The following is a 14,232-nucleotide window of genomic DNA, read 5'->3' as shown; positions in this document are numbered from 1 at the left end:
TCTGTCCTAACACAACCCCCTCCAATGTACAGTAAATTACCAAGTACAGTCTTGTCAATATTCCAATGTACAGTGTTGCTTGTACAGTTGTACATTGTCCCCCCCCCCCCCTCCTACCCAACCTCCCCCCCCCAACCACCTCCAATGTACAGCCCCCCCCCCCCCCCCCCCCCCCCACCTACCCAACATCCTCCAATGTACATTTTCTACGTCAAATGTATATACTCTTTTTTCTGGACTCTTTTCGTATCACAAACAGTACTGTATTTGCAAATCTGGTATGTCATAAATGTATAGATGTAGCAGTACTGTACTGCCTATCTGTATGTCATGTATGTCATATATGTTACGATGAATTGAAAATGGGGGACCCTGATGTAAACAAGACGAAAGTCTTTCTCTGGTCTGCATCCCCTTAACAATTGTATGTATTGAGCTGTACTGTACTGTACCCATTCTGCAATCTGTTAATAAAGTTTTCAATCAATCAATCAATCAATCAATCAATCAATGTTTTCTGAAAATGCCAATGGACGTTTGGACAACTACCTTTCTGTTCAGTAGATGGCAGCATTGGTTTAAAAGGTGAAAATGATCTGTCAAAACTCAAGCCTACAAATCCCAAGACCCTTTGCCACCTAGTTCGCAGGTCAGCACCGGATTAAAGGTGAGGCAATGTGATCGTCTATGATTGCACCTGCCAGCTCCCGCCAGTCGCCGTGTCGTCTTGTGTGTGCTGCTCTGCAGGACGGTGCGCGCATCTGTCGGTATCCTTCCAAATGCCGACCGTAAGTGTTCATTATTTTATACATACAAGTGGTATTTGTGGGTGTTGGGGTCCTGTCTGCCGGCTAACGTGTATAGTTAGCTTGATAATAAGTCATGTTTTAATGGGAGAAACCGTGAGGCCTGTTTGCAAAGTCTGTTTGTCGATCATTCCTCTCGGGTAGCAGACCAAACTTGTATCTGTTCAAGTTCAACGGGTAGCTAGCTAACTTATATATCCATAGGACATAGCAGAAACATGTCAACTCACTGCACAGCTGCAAGCTAGCTAAGCTAACGTTGCCATAGTGCAGCCGAGAAAATCGTTCCATGACACGTGGCTTACTGTTCTTCTGTTCTAGCACGTGAGCTAGCTAACGTTGGCTAACTTCCATTCCAATCTTGTACACTTGTTTTTTTGTTTTAAATGTTGTCATGCCATGTGGGCCAAATTACTATTTTACACTGTGTGGACACATTTTCTTGGCTTATATATATTCTTAATTATTTCTTTTTTTCCACAGACATTGATGTGGAACATAACGTGGCCGCCCTGCTGGTAAGACATGACATCAGAAGAGAAAACTGTCTGTCTGTCTGTCTGTCTGTCTGTCTGTCTGTCTGAGTAGTATCACAAAAGAAAATGGCAAATTAGTGACAGATCTCTTTAGAAAACCTACAGATAGGAACAACCTTTTACACATGGAGAGCTACCATCCACAATATGTGAAAGAAGCTATTCCAATAGGACAATTCCATAGATTGCAAAGAATCTGTGACACAAAAGAACGATTTGACAACCAAGTTGAGGTAATGAAATCACGTTTTAAACAAAGAGGATGAAGATGAATGCATAGACAGGGCCCTTCAGAAAGTAAAAACAAAAACACAAGGGGGTAGAAAGACAAAAAGAAAGCCATCAGCTGTCTGTGTTCTTAATTATACTGATAGATCACATGAAATAAAACATTCTATCAAGAAATACTGGCATATCCTCAAGTGATCCTAATGTAGGCCACTTATTTGATTCTCCACCAATAATTACTTACCGTAGAGGAAATAATTTGAAAGACAAACTTGTACATGCAGACTGTTTATTTGAAAGATCAAGCAGCATGCCATCTCTGCCTGATGGCAACCACAAGTGTGGACGATGTGCACAATGTAATTGTACCACTAGAAGTAAGACTTTCTCACACCCTCTTACAGGGAAAATCTATAAAATTCGTGGAGTTATAACATGCTCAACAACTGGGGTCATTTATCTAATAAAATGCAGCTGCTCCAAAGCCTATGTTGGAATGACAACAAGAGCACTAAAAACACGAATATCTGAACACCGTTCAGCTATTCGTAATAATAATCCAGATAGCCCTATAGCCATCCACTTTAAAGATGCCAACCATCCAATCACAGCTTTCAGTTACTGTGGTATTGAAAAAGTGGTCCTTTCTAGACGTGGGGGGGATCTGAAACAGATGCTTCTCAAGAGAGAAGCCTATTGGATAACTGAACTTCAAACATTTGGGACCACCTTTGGACTCAATGATGAACTGGATTTAAGTGTGTGTTTGTAAACTGTTCCACTGAATCCCATTGATGATGGTTTAATGTTTCACAATGATTCGGTCATATTGCTGTATATTAAATATGCTAAACTATATTGTGTTGTAAATATGACTGTTCGATGTTTCAAAAATGTTTTGTTCTGAGGTTGAATTATTGCATTTCTAACTCTGTCTCTCTTTTTGCTGCAGTACCCAGTGGGGCTGCAAGCTCAACCAATTGGTGTATTGACAGGAAGGCACAGGTGCTCCCTGTTATGCAATCAACCAAAACAGACCTTGGAATTGTATAAAATGAATGTGAGACCTCATTGTTTCATGCCACTGTCCTGATGAAGGCTGAATAGCCGAAACGTTGACGACAATAAAAGCAGAGAAAAAGTGAGTGCGGGAATTGTAAATTTTTTCATCTAGGGTCGAGCTGCAGCCTCGGAGCCTCGGTCCAGATTGGAACTTCCGCCCTGCCACAGGATTATTACTCCTGTGACAGGGCAATGCGCTGATTGGCGGAAAGTACGGAAGTATCTCGAAGTACGTCTGACGTATCTCGAATTACGTCTGACGTTTCTCTACGTTAGCGAACGTTAAACGTTGTATTCATAAAATAATATAAATTCAGCAGCATGGGGAGGGCCGGGGGGAGGGGAGGTACAGGTAGTAGAAGACATAGAGGTACAGGTCACATAATTATAGTACAGTGGAGAAGTAAAAATAGAATAAAAAGGCAGTGTAAACAATATACAATATTATTAACTCTAATAATAACACGCCTCGCGGGCTCATTATAATACGAGAGCCGTGGGTCTGCATTGTATAGAGCGGATCCCCCGGCCGTATTCAAGCGCTGGAGCGCTTTGCGATGGATCAAACTGTATTAATATAGTAGTAATAATAGTAGTTGGCTAGTTGCGCGCTTCTGGCCACCTCCCGCAGTGCGCGCATACACACATACTGTCTGTAGCCTATACAGTACGTGCAAAATTAGTTGTCAAGAGCCAATCGCACAGGTTGCCTCATCTCATCTGGCTCTGCAAATAGATCTAGAGTCTGAATATCATATATAGCCTGCTGATGATCTCTCTCGAGTCAAATCCATTCTGAGAACGGAATGCAGTGCCCGCGACGAGGGTCTTGATTGATTGATTGATTGATTGAAAATTGTATTAACAGATCATGCTGGACCTACAAAAGGCATTTGACACTGTCAATCACTCCATTCTTGATTGAACATTTTATTAACAGATTGCAGAATGGGTACAGTACAGCTCAATACACACAATTGTTAAGGGGATGCAGACCAGAGAAAGACTTTCGCCTTGGGGGGGGGGGGGGGGGGTGGTCGGGTAGGAGGGGTGGGTGGGTGGGGGACACTGTACAACTGTACAAGCAAAACTGTACATTGGAATATTGACAACCATACTTGGTCATTTACTGTACATTGGAGGGGGTTGCGTTACAACACAGGAGCAGAGTATAAACAACAGTACAGGAATGAGAAACAGTACTGTACTGTTGTTTTAACTCTGCTCCTGTGTTGTAACCCAACCCCCTCCAATGTACAGTAAATTACCAAGTATGGTTGTCAATATTCCAATGTACAGTTTTGCTTGTACAAGTTGTACAGTGTCCCCCACCCACCCACCCCTCCTACCCGACCCCCCCCCCCAACCACCTCCAATGTACAGTCCCCCCCCCCCCCCACCTACCCAACCTCCTCCAATGTACAGTTTCTACGTCAAATGTATATACTCTCTTTTCTGGACTCTTTTTGTATCACAAACAATACTGTATTTGCAAATCTGGTATGTCATAAATGTATAGATGTAGCAGTACTGTCTATCTGTATGTCGTGTATGTCATATGTTACGATGAATTGAAAATGGGGGACCCTGATGTAAACGAGACAAAAGTCTTTCTCTGGTCTGCATCCCCTTAACAATTGTGTGTATTGAGCTGTACTGTACCCATTCTGCAATCTGTTAATAAAATGTTCAATCAAGAATGGAGTGATTGACAGTGTCAAAGGCCTTTTGTAGGTCCAGCATGATCTGTTAATACAATTTTCAATCAATCAATCAAGACCCTCGTCGCGGGCACTGCATTCCGTTCTCAGAATGGATTTGAGAGAGATCATCAGCAGGCTATATATCATATTCAGACTCTAGATCTATTTGCAGAGCCAGATGAGATGAGGCAACCTGTGCGATTGGCTCTTGACAACTAATTTTGCACGTACTGTATAGGCTACAGACAGTGTGTGTGTGCGCGCACTGCGGGAGGTGGCCAGAAGCGCGCAACTAGCCAACTACTATTATTACTACTATATTAATACAGTTTGATCCATCGCAAAGCGCTCCAGCGCTTGAATACGGCCGGGGGATCCGCTCTATACAATGCAGACCCACGGCTCTCGTATTATAATGAGCCCGCGAGGCGTGTTAATAATATTGTATATTGTTTACACTGCCTTTTTATTCTATTTTTACTTCTCCACTGTACTATAATTATGTGACCTGTACCTCTATGTCTTCTACTACCTGTACCTCCCCTCCCCCCGGCCCTCCCCATGCTGCTGAATTTATATTATTTTATGAATACAACGTTTAACGTTCGCTAACGTAGAGAAACGTCAGACGTAATTCGAGATACGTCAGACGTACTTCGAGATACTTCCGTACTTTCCGCCAATCAGCGCATTGCCCTGTCACAGGAGTAATAATCCTGTGGCAGGGCGGAAGTTCCAATCTGGACCGAGGCTCAGAGTCTGCAGCTGGACCCTATTGGTCTGTCTGTCTGTCGTCAGCAAGGTAGCAGAATATTGTTGAGTGAAAACACTTTTGAAAACGATTGTGGGTCATGCGCATGCCGTGTGTGCGCAGGAGCGCTGGTAGCACAATTCTGGTGTGCAGCAGTATCTATTGATTGATTGAAAACTTTATTAACAGATTGCAGAATGGGTACAATACAGTACAGCTCAATACACACAATTGTTAAGGGGATGCAGACCAGAGAAAGACTTTCGTCTTGTTTACATCAGGGTCCCCCATTTTCAATTCATCAGGAAATTACTGCAAGCTAGCTAACGTTTTAAAAATGTCCTTGTCTTTTTGTATCGTTTTTGTGCTGGGATGGGATAAAGCCTATTTAATTGATCAAGCCTTTTCGGAAATCATTCAATTATGCGCACTTGTGCAGGACGGGGTAAACGCTGGTTGGCTGTCTCTGTCCTTTCTGTAACGATCTGGCTTGAAGCAGAGCCATATGAAGTAGACTCGGGTGCAGAGGAATGGAGGCTGTGACAGTTCAAATGACAAGGGATTTTATGTAAAAAAGTAAACTTAAATCACACCGTTGTGGCGTAAAAATAAAGATGCGTCTCCTCTCCAGGTCCTGTGTCCGTGTGGGCGGCGTCGCGAGGTAAGAGTGTCAGGAATCATGACGATTTCTGTATAAAATAATTGTTAAAAATAATAATGTGCGTGTTTAGCCAGCCAGGTAGAACATGGCAGGAAAAAGGAAAAATACAGACATCAGAAAAAATTTCAGTACACCAAAACGCAAAGTAAGAACCCTAGTACTAGCCTAATATCTCAAAGACTTAAGACTAGTTGAAAATGTTCATAAGAAAGGGGTGTAATGCTAATGGAAATGTTTCATAATGATGTCATTAGGCAGAGCAGGCAAGAGATGATGATACTACACAGACAGCAGAGCTGGGCACAGATGGGCAGGGACAGACTGCCAGAGACAGGGAGTCTCAGGTAAGTGTGTTGAGTTTTTGTTTGGCAACATTATGAAATGTTCTCTTTTTTAGACATGTAAGAACCCTAGTAGTAGCCTAATATCTCAAAGACTGCAGCAACCAATGGTATTGCTGTTGTGATTCATTGTGTAGATTTGGGTACCGGTAGTTAGGAGTATGGCAAACACTTTATTTCTTTTCTAGGAGACGGACTGTGAGTCAGTGAGGGTGGAACCCAAAAACAGGAATCTGGCGAGATGTCAACACAAAAGTAAGAAAATATATTGAATGTTGAATTAATAGCGTGTTTTGCTTTACATCGTGATATCGCAACTGGGATTGTTCTGAAGCAAATGAGTCAACACGGTCGTGAATGCAGCGTGACTTGAATGCATAGGGGAATAGGAGCGAGTGTTTTAATGCAACTGATCTCCATTTTGACGCAACTGCAAATAAATCAGAAAAGTTGGGACAACCCTTCAGTTAACTATATCAATTATCCAGTAGTAGTAATTATGGTTCCTCAATATACATTTAACATATTACAACGTAGGCTATGTGTTACAGCACTACTTTTGGTGTCACCCCTCAGGACATTTAATTTTTATTTAAAGTGTAACCAAATTCTTTTTTTTGGTACATTTTAAAGTTAAATGCATCAATCTGGTGCACGTTGAGAGCAAAATAAAGAGGCTAGATCTATGATGAACTTTGTGCTCAAAACACAAAAACGACTAGACTAGTGCTTCCCAATCCTCTCCTCAACTTAACAAGCCATTTATTCGTTGAATCAAGGTGTGCTGGTGGTGGAATTTAACAAATACATGGAACGGCTGGGGTGTCTCGGAGAGGTTTGGGAACCACTGGACTAGAGCATACATTTGAGCCATCAAAGAAATGAAGCAAAAGTGGTTACCTGTGTTGAACTGTTTTTTTTTTTTTTTAGAAAATAAAAAAATATATACTGGATTACTATTACGACTACTACCACTGCCAATACCAGTGTTTCCCCTGAAAATAAATTCAACAGCGGTGCTGGTGCTGCGCGCACATGCCGCCGGAATCCATATTAGCGCATGCTGCCGGAGAAATAACTTAAAACTACCTTAGAATTGTTCAAGGTTATTCATGTTCATGGAGTCATGTGCGTGTGAATTTGCTATGTGCACCTGATTGGATAAATGACATGCTGGTACTTGTGACTGAATGTTATCTATAGCACCTTTTTAAATAAACCAAAAAAGGACCATTCTAGATGAGACTATTACTCATTGACCGTAGGATGTGTCCCTTCTAGCAGGTTAGTTGACAGTGTTGTCCAAGTGCTATTGAGCAAAGCATTAACACGCCAGGGCCAGAGGTTCTATTCCCTCCGTGGCTTCTATTTTTGTGCTGCAAACATACTTCGTTATGAACATGGAGTGATCGCGAGATCAGCTGTTTCCAATTTTTAATCAACCCTGCCATAAAAGACTGGTCACAACTCTTCCACTTTGCCAGATCGTAGACTTAGGCTGCGTCCCCTACCCCTCGTCTTGGAGTGCCCTTGATGGGAGTCACCCTTCATGTTGTGTTAATGTTGGCTTTTTGGTTGACAGCAAAGAGGGAGAGAGGAAGAAGGACAGGAAGAGCGAGCAGGAAGAACCAGGTGAGAAAATAATTGGGCAGAGGGGGTGTGTGTGTGAGTTTAAAATAACTCGAAGATAAAATACAGTGGCTGATTTGGTAAAGCCACTACACAAGTAGAGGCTGCCCGTCGGGGAATTTAACCCCCGGTCTTCCGCCTGACAGGCGGGGATACTGGCCACTATACTAACGAGGAGGCCCAGGTGCAACGAGAGGAGGAGAACGAGGAGGAGGACGAGAACGAGGAGGAGGACGAGAACGAGGGTCGTCTCCCTGCAGCCTTTTCCTCAGGTCAGTCTTTTACATTAAGCACCCTCCACAGCCCAAATGAAATGATAAGAAAAAAATTATAATTTTTTTTTTTTTATTTAAATAGTCTAGTTCATAGCAGCGGCGGTCCTAATTCAGCAGCATATAAGGGAAACACTGAATACTACCGATACATCCCTATTGGCAAACTTTATATTGAAGGGGAACTATTTTACAATTTCTTTCACTATTTGGGCACTTTTACACAATTCCTGTGAGTTTATGGAACACATATGTAAGGTTTATTTAAAAAAATATATATATATATTTTCTTTCTAATCATGTACTCAAAAACAGCATTTGTCTACCTCAACATTTTAAGCCGTTTTGAGGCTTGGCCACGCCCATACTTGGAATGCGATTTTTGAGTGACGGGAAGAGAGAGAGACCCCCCACCTGTAGCTCCGCCCATACGCGTGCAAAAGTGAACTCGTACACAAACATGGCGCAAGCATATGTTTTTGATCCGGAGAGTGACCCCGACTACGAGGAAGACGAGATTGAGGGAGGGCTTCAAGTTGTTTCTGAGTGGTGGGTAATGTATACTGTCTAACAACAGTCAGTAACAGTAACGTTAGTTAGTAGTCATTTATGACGTTATAGCGAGCTATAACGTTAGTTTTCTTTGGGTAAATTAGGTAGCATGCCCAACGAAAAGAGAAGCATAATGTTATATATTGCATCCACGTCTTACAAGTACAGTAGGAATTGTGTTGAATCTGTTCACTTTACAGTATATGCACTTTCGTTTATGCAGGTGTGTGTGGCAACTGTGCTCTAATGCCTACCGCGGTGGAGAATCGTTGTTGCCTGGAAGTACCTCAGGTATTGATTGATTGATTGATTGAAAACTTTATTAACAGATTGCAGAATGGGTACAGTACAGCTCAATTACATAGGGGGATGCAGACCAGAGAGAGACTTTCGTCTTGTTTACATCAGGGTCCCCCATTTTCAATTCATCATAACATAAATGACATACAGGTAGACAGTACTGTTGCATCTAGACATTTATGACATACCAGATCTACAAATATACAGTACTGTTTATGAGTACACAAATAGTCTAAAAAACAAGTAGAAAAGGTAGTCATCAATGTTACAAAAACATTCATCTGGCTAACAGTTACAGAAAACATGCATCTGGCTAATGTCGCATTCTTTAGATTGACCTTGAAGGATGAGGACAGGGTTTACGGTGAATAAATGGACTAACTGTGTTGTTTTATATAGGTCAGGAGAAGATGTGACCAAGCACCGGAACCCCCTTTGTGCATGGTAGACCACCCAGGTTTGGAACCGGTCTGCCTAAAGTAAACCCATATTCGCTGCAAATGGCAAACAATATCTACAGGGCAGATTATGGGCATCTGCCAATCCGGGGCGTAAACAAGTATGTATAATGTAATAACAGTACAGCTGTATAATGTATTTGAATACTGTTGTGCATGAAGGAATGTCACTGTGTTGTACAGCACAAAACACAATTTATTTTACATTATAATACCAGCGAATATTACTTGTACATCATACAATTGTGTAATTGTAAATGAACAAAGGCAGTTGTGCAAATGGTGACAATTCAAGTATATACGATTAACTGAACTTGTTATTTATCCAAATAATAAACATTGGATAACCAAGGAGCAGTTATCAATAAAAAGAACATGGCTTCCATAAACACAAATACTAATACTGGGAGGAATAAATCCACTATTATAAGAGGAGTAAATAGCACTGACTTGCCAAACACTTTTAATTATTAAATGGGGTCGTGTTTACAGTGTTCATGAGAATAGTCCACATGAAGGACCCAGTGTTGTGGCTTCAAGACGCATTGCCCAGTTGCCTAGCAATGGTGTCTTCACCACTTCAATCACTATGGCAAGCATAATCACTCACACACACAACCGTATAAACTCTGAACTCTGAGACCAGCTCACAAATTCCAACAGCATCTTCCATACACCACTAGCTAGCTATATACATTACTCTACATGCTAATGTTACAACAAGTAAAAATATCTAGTTAGCAAAATATTTACCACAAAATAGTACAAATGCTATTTGCTGCAACAGCCTTAACTAAGCCTTATCTAAGAAGCTTGAACATTCAAACTGTCTGTCTGCTTCTTGTAGGTCTATAAGCATGGCATTTGTTCTTAGTCAGGTAGCATTGAAGAATTCGGGTTGCTCTGTAACCTAACTAAGGTTAGGTCATTGAAAATCAGCCTATGACTATTTAGAAAGCTTTACATCGGTCAACTGAGAGCTTATGATAAGGTGATGGAGGTAGCCGTTGTGCAATGCACATAGGATGTACAGTTAATTACAGGACAGGGTGAATTGAAGTCCACATCATTTGCTCGTGTAGTCAAAGAAAGCAGACTTTAGTTCAATGTGTACAGATTGCTAGGCATTCACAAGTCTGATGGCCTGTTCAGATCTGAGTGAGCGGGTGTTGGTGTAGGGATGGATGAGTTCAGTGATGTAGATGGGGGTCTGACCGTGGAGTGCTCTGAAAGTAAAAGTGAGGACTTTGAAGTTAATTCTATAGTGTACCGGGAGCCAGTGCAGGGATGCCAGAATGGGAGTGATGTGACAGGATTATTTTGGCTGCAGCATTTTGGACCATTTGCAGTTTGTCTGTGGATGATATTACAGTAGATAGATTGATATCTAAAGGCTATTATAGCTGCCAAAACTACATGTGTGCATTACATGTGCAATAGCTACAGAATTGATATTCTAAGCAACACATCACAGCACTAACTGGAATACATAATTTGCTAATTGATCAGAAATGTTACAAACCTCGACTTTTGACATGTGTCTGTAAAGTTCTTTTCGAGATCTGAGTGCCAACAGATATCCTATTTGGGGGGTCGGTCTGGCAACAGATGTCCCGGGGCGCTGCAAAGGCCTGCTGCCCTAAGGATAAAAACAATTACATATATAATACAATACAATGGGTATCTGTCTGTAACATATTTTGATTCACTACTTGGAATAAAACCATTGAAGGTAGGGTAAGAATAGTGCAGGTAAAGTTTAGATATTGAATATAGTCAGGCCCGACTGGATTATTTGATCATTTATTTCACAATTAGGATGGAATACCTTACACTCCGTCTAACACACACACACACACACACACACACAGCGTGTACTAACGTTAGATTTTCTTGGCGCAATAAACAGCTGAGATAAACCTAGCTATTCCCCCCCAAACACACACAAGGAACACAATCATTAATTCGCAATACACACAACTAGGTCTACATATATATAATTAAGCACAGAGCTAAAATAACGTTAGCTAAGCTAGCAACAATTATTTAGTTAGCTGACTAATTACATTTGTACTTACGGATTCTTTCGGGTCCCGAATACATGGTACAGCTAGAGCCATATGAAATCCGTTTTATTTTTTTCCAAATTCCATTTTATTTTCTTCCAAATTCCGTTTTTTTCGTTTTAATATTTCAGAATTCTGTATTTTGCTTTGTACGCTCATTTTACCATCAGAAATAGTGTCTAATAAGTGGGAATGAATAAATGTCCACAATTTAATAAGATATAACAGTCCATTTAATAGGGCTGTCTTAAATACTTCGAAGCTTCGTTCGATGGGCATGGGATTCGAATATGAGAAAAAAATTTATTATTTAAAAAAATTAATAAAAATTATATATATTTTTGCAAAATCAACTCTGCCTCTCTTTGTTAACTACAACAAGCAATGCTGTTTGTTATTTAAGATGAGGTCGGACTCGGCACTGACAGATTTGTGTTCATTATGCTGCTTTTATAAAGCCTCAAATGACGGCTTACAATATTTCATGAAAGCAAAGTGTTTTGTTTGTCTAAGATTTGAAAAGGTTTAAACTTTACAGCACTGACAAAGTTGAACAAAGTGCTGTACAAGTCCCACAACATAAAAATAAAAAAAAGATTTATTTTTTATTTTTTTATAGTTTGATTCCATTTTTATTGCTCAATTCCGCGATTCCGTCCGCGATTCCGTGATCGCGGATTCCATATGGCTCTAGGTACAGCACCCTTCTTTAGTGTAATCCTGGAACTCATCCCAGCATCATAAAGTCCTTATTATCAATGTCCTCCTTGCAAAAATGTGCGGTACAGACTCATTTACATTTACATTTAGTCATTTAGCTGACGCTTTTATCCAAAGCGACTTACAAGTTCTGTACGACAAGACAGCAAGAAGGGTACAACTCCATCAGCTGAGTAACAATGTTCATCAAGTGTTGCGTGTTACAGTGTAGGTTAGTTTATTAGGACAAGTGCATGACAGTAAAGTTAGTCAGGGTTAGATTTTTTTTTAATCATTTCAGATAATGGTTGAAGTGAGTCTTTAGTCGACGGCAAAAGATTGGACGGGATTCGGCTGTCCTAACTGGGATGGGTAGTTCATTCCACCATTGTGGGGCAAGGACTGAGAATAGGCGGCTTCTCTTTGATGACCCTCCGGGAGCTTGGATAGGAGTAGGTCTGAGGCGGCCAGAAGATGCAGAGCGTAGGGGTCTTGAGGGTGTGTAGTTAGAGACCATTGACCGGAGGTAGGCGGGAGCGGTTCCCTTTGCTGCACGGTATGCTAGGTCGAGGGCCTTGAAGCGGATACGTGCAGCAATGGGGAGCCAGTGCAGGTCCCTAAGAAGTGGGGTGACATGGGCCGACTTCGGTAGGTTTGATATCAGGCGGGCCGCTGCGTTTTGAATGAGTTGAAGAGGCTTGGTGGCAGTGGCCGGGAGGCCAGCTAGCAGTGCGTTGCAGTAGTCGAGGCGGGAGATGACTGTTGATTGGATGAGGAGTTGGGTGGCTTCTTTTGTCAGGAAGGGGCGGATCCTTCTGACGTTGATCAGGAGGAATCTGCAGGTTCTGGTTGTCGCTGCGATGTGAACAGAGAAGTTCAACTGGTCGTCGAGGACAACACCAAGGTTCTTGGCGGTCGGGGACGCGGTCGACTCGACTCCGAGGAGTTGGAAAACCATTCGGCGGGTCGCCGAAAATAAACTTGGTCCATTGATTACAGGTCACGCTATCATCAGGGAATAAATGCAAGGACACATTTGTTGCTCGGCAGTTAGGAACAGCACAACGTAGCTTGCCCGATTTGCTCATGACGTCTAGCTAATCCAATGCTAACTCACTTCAATTCCATTTGCTTGCGTCCTGCAATAAATAATGTTTGACTGTTTACCTGCGGTGGCTGGCAGCTAGAGGGGGGCGGGCGTTATTATGCAAATGAGGACCATCTGACGTCCCGAATACGCAAATTTTCAGATGACCCACTTGAGGGAGGGACATTATTGTGAGATGATAATTGGAAGAATGCGCCAAATCTAGAATTGGAGACATAGATCCTATTACTATAAGTCCACATAGCTAGAAAATAACCCTAAACACTGGAAAAGGTCATTTATAAGAGTTCCCCTTTAAAAAAAAAACTTGCCGCCACAGTCTAGGTAATTAATGGGAAACACTGAACTGTTGCAGGGACATAGTTGAGTGTGTGTGTGTGTGTGTGTGTATATTGGTAATAATAATAAATCTTATTTGGGGGCGCCTTTCACGACACCCAAGGTCACCTTACAGATCATAAAAACAAAGCAAGACAGTTAGGCCATGTGCAGACAGAGAGACGAGTTTGTGTGTATCCAAGTCAAAATTAAAAACAAAACTAACAGGAAGTACTATAAAACTGGGTGGCGTAGCAGAGATTGCGCTCGTCACCAATGCAAGAGACTCCGGTCTCGACTCCCAGAGTCAGCATTGCCTGCGGCTTGGGCCAGTCGTCATACTATCTCAATTGGCAGAGGTAGCGGGTGGAAAGTTGGGTGGGGATTGGACGTTGTGGACAGCGACTCCTACAGGTCGGTTGGTGCGCCTGTACAGCAGAGACGGGAAGTATCGGAGGCAGCGTGAGCCTCCCACACGTTACTCCTCGCCACAGAGTCCGCGCTGTACAGGTGAAAAGATGCGACAGGCTGCCTCCTCGTGTACCGGAGGGGACACGTGATGCAAGGCTTCTATCCTCACTACAGCCGACCAGTGGGAGGCATAGTCTAGCAACGTTCAAGACAGGGGAGGGGAGAATTGGCAATGCGAAATTGGGATGGGAGAAACATTTTTAAATAAGGAGAAAAAGTGGGGGGAAAAAAGTAAGTACTATAAACAAACAAACAACAGGGGGTAAAGAAC

General features: G+C 42.0%; 1 protein-coding gene across 1 annotated transcript; it reads left to right on the top strand.

The window, feature by feature from the left end:
• Nucleotides 1–2,623: 2,623 nt before the first annotated feature.
• LOC311236754 (uncharacterized protein) lies at nt 2,624–9,346 on the top strand. The gene is made up of 8 exons (XM_084324505.1): nt 2,624–2,711; nt 5,718–5,747; nt 6,002–6,091; nt 6,277–6,343; nt 7,671–7,720; nt 7,864–7,989; nt 8,765–8,832; nt 9,241–9,346. Exons 4-8 carry the CDS (start codon nt 6,330–6,332, stop codon nt 9,322–9,324), a joined length of 342 nt encoding a protein of 113 aa, XP_084180631.1. The 5' UTR covers nt 2,624–2,711; nt 5,718–5,747; nt 6,002–6,091; nt 6,277–6,329; the 3' UTR covers nt 9,325–9,346.
• The last annotated feature ends 4,886 nt before the right edge of the window (nt 9,347–14,232 follow it).

Source organism: Notolepis coatsorum (assembly GCF_963971535.1).
Source record: "Notolepis coatsorum genome assembly, chromosome: 11".
Lineage (NCBI taxonomy): Eukaryota > Metazoa > Chordata > Actinopteri > Aulopiformes > Paralepididae > Notolepis > Notolepis coatsorum.
This window is presented reverse-complemented; position numbering and strand designations above follow the sequence as displayed.

Coding starts and splice junctions, on each gene's coding strand:
- LOC311236754 (XM_084324505.1), top strand. Junction 7,721..7,863: donor GAGCGAGCAGGAAGAACCAG/GTGAGAAAATAA, acceptor TCCGCCTGACAG/GCGGGGATACTGGCCACTAT. Junction 8,833..9,240: donor GTTGCCTGGAAGTACCTCAG/GTATTGATTGAT, acceptor TGTTTTATATAG/GTCAGGAGAAGATGTGACCA.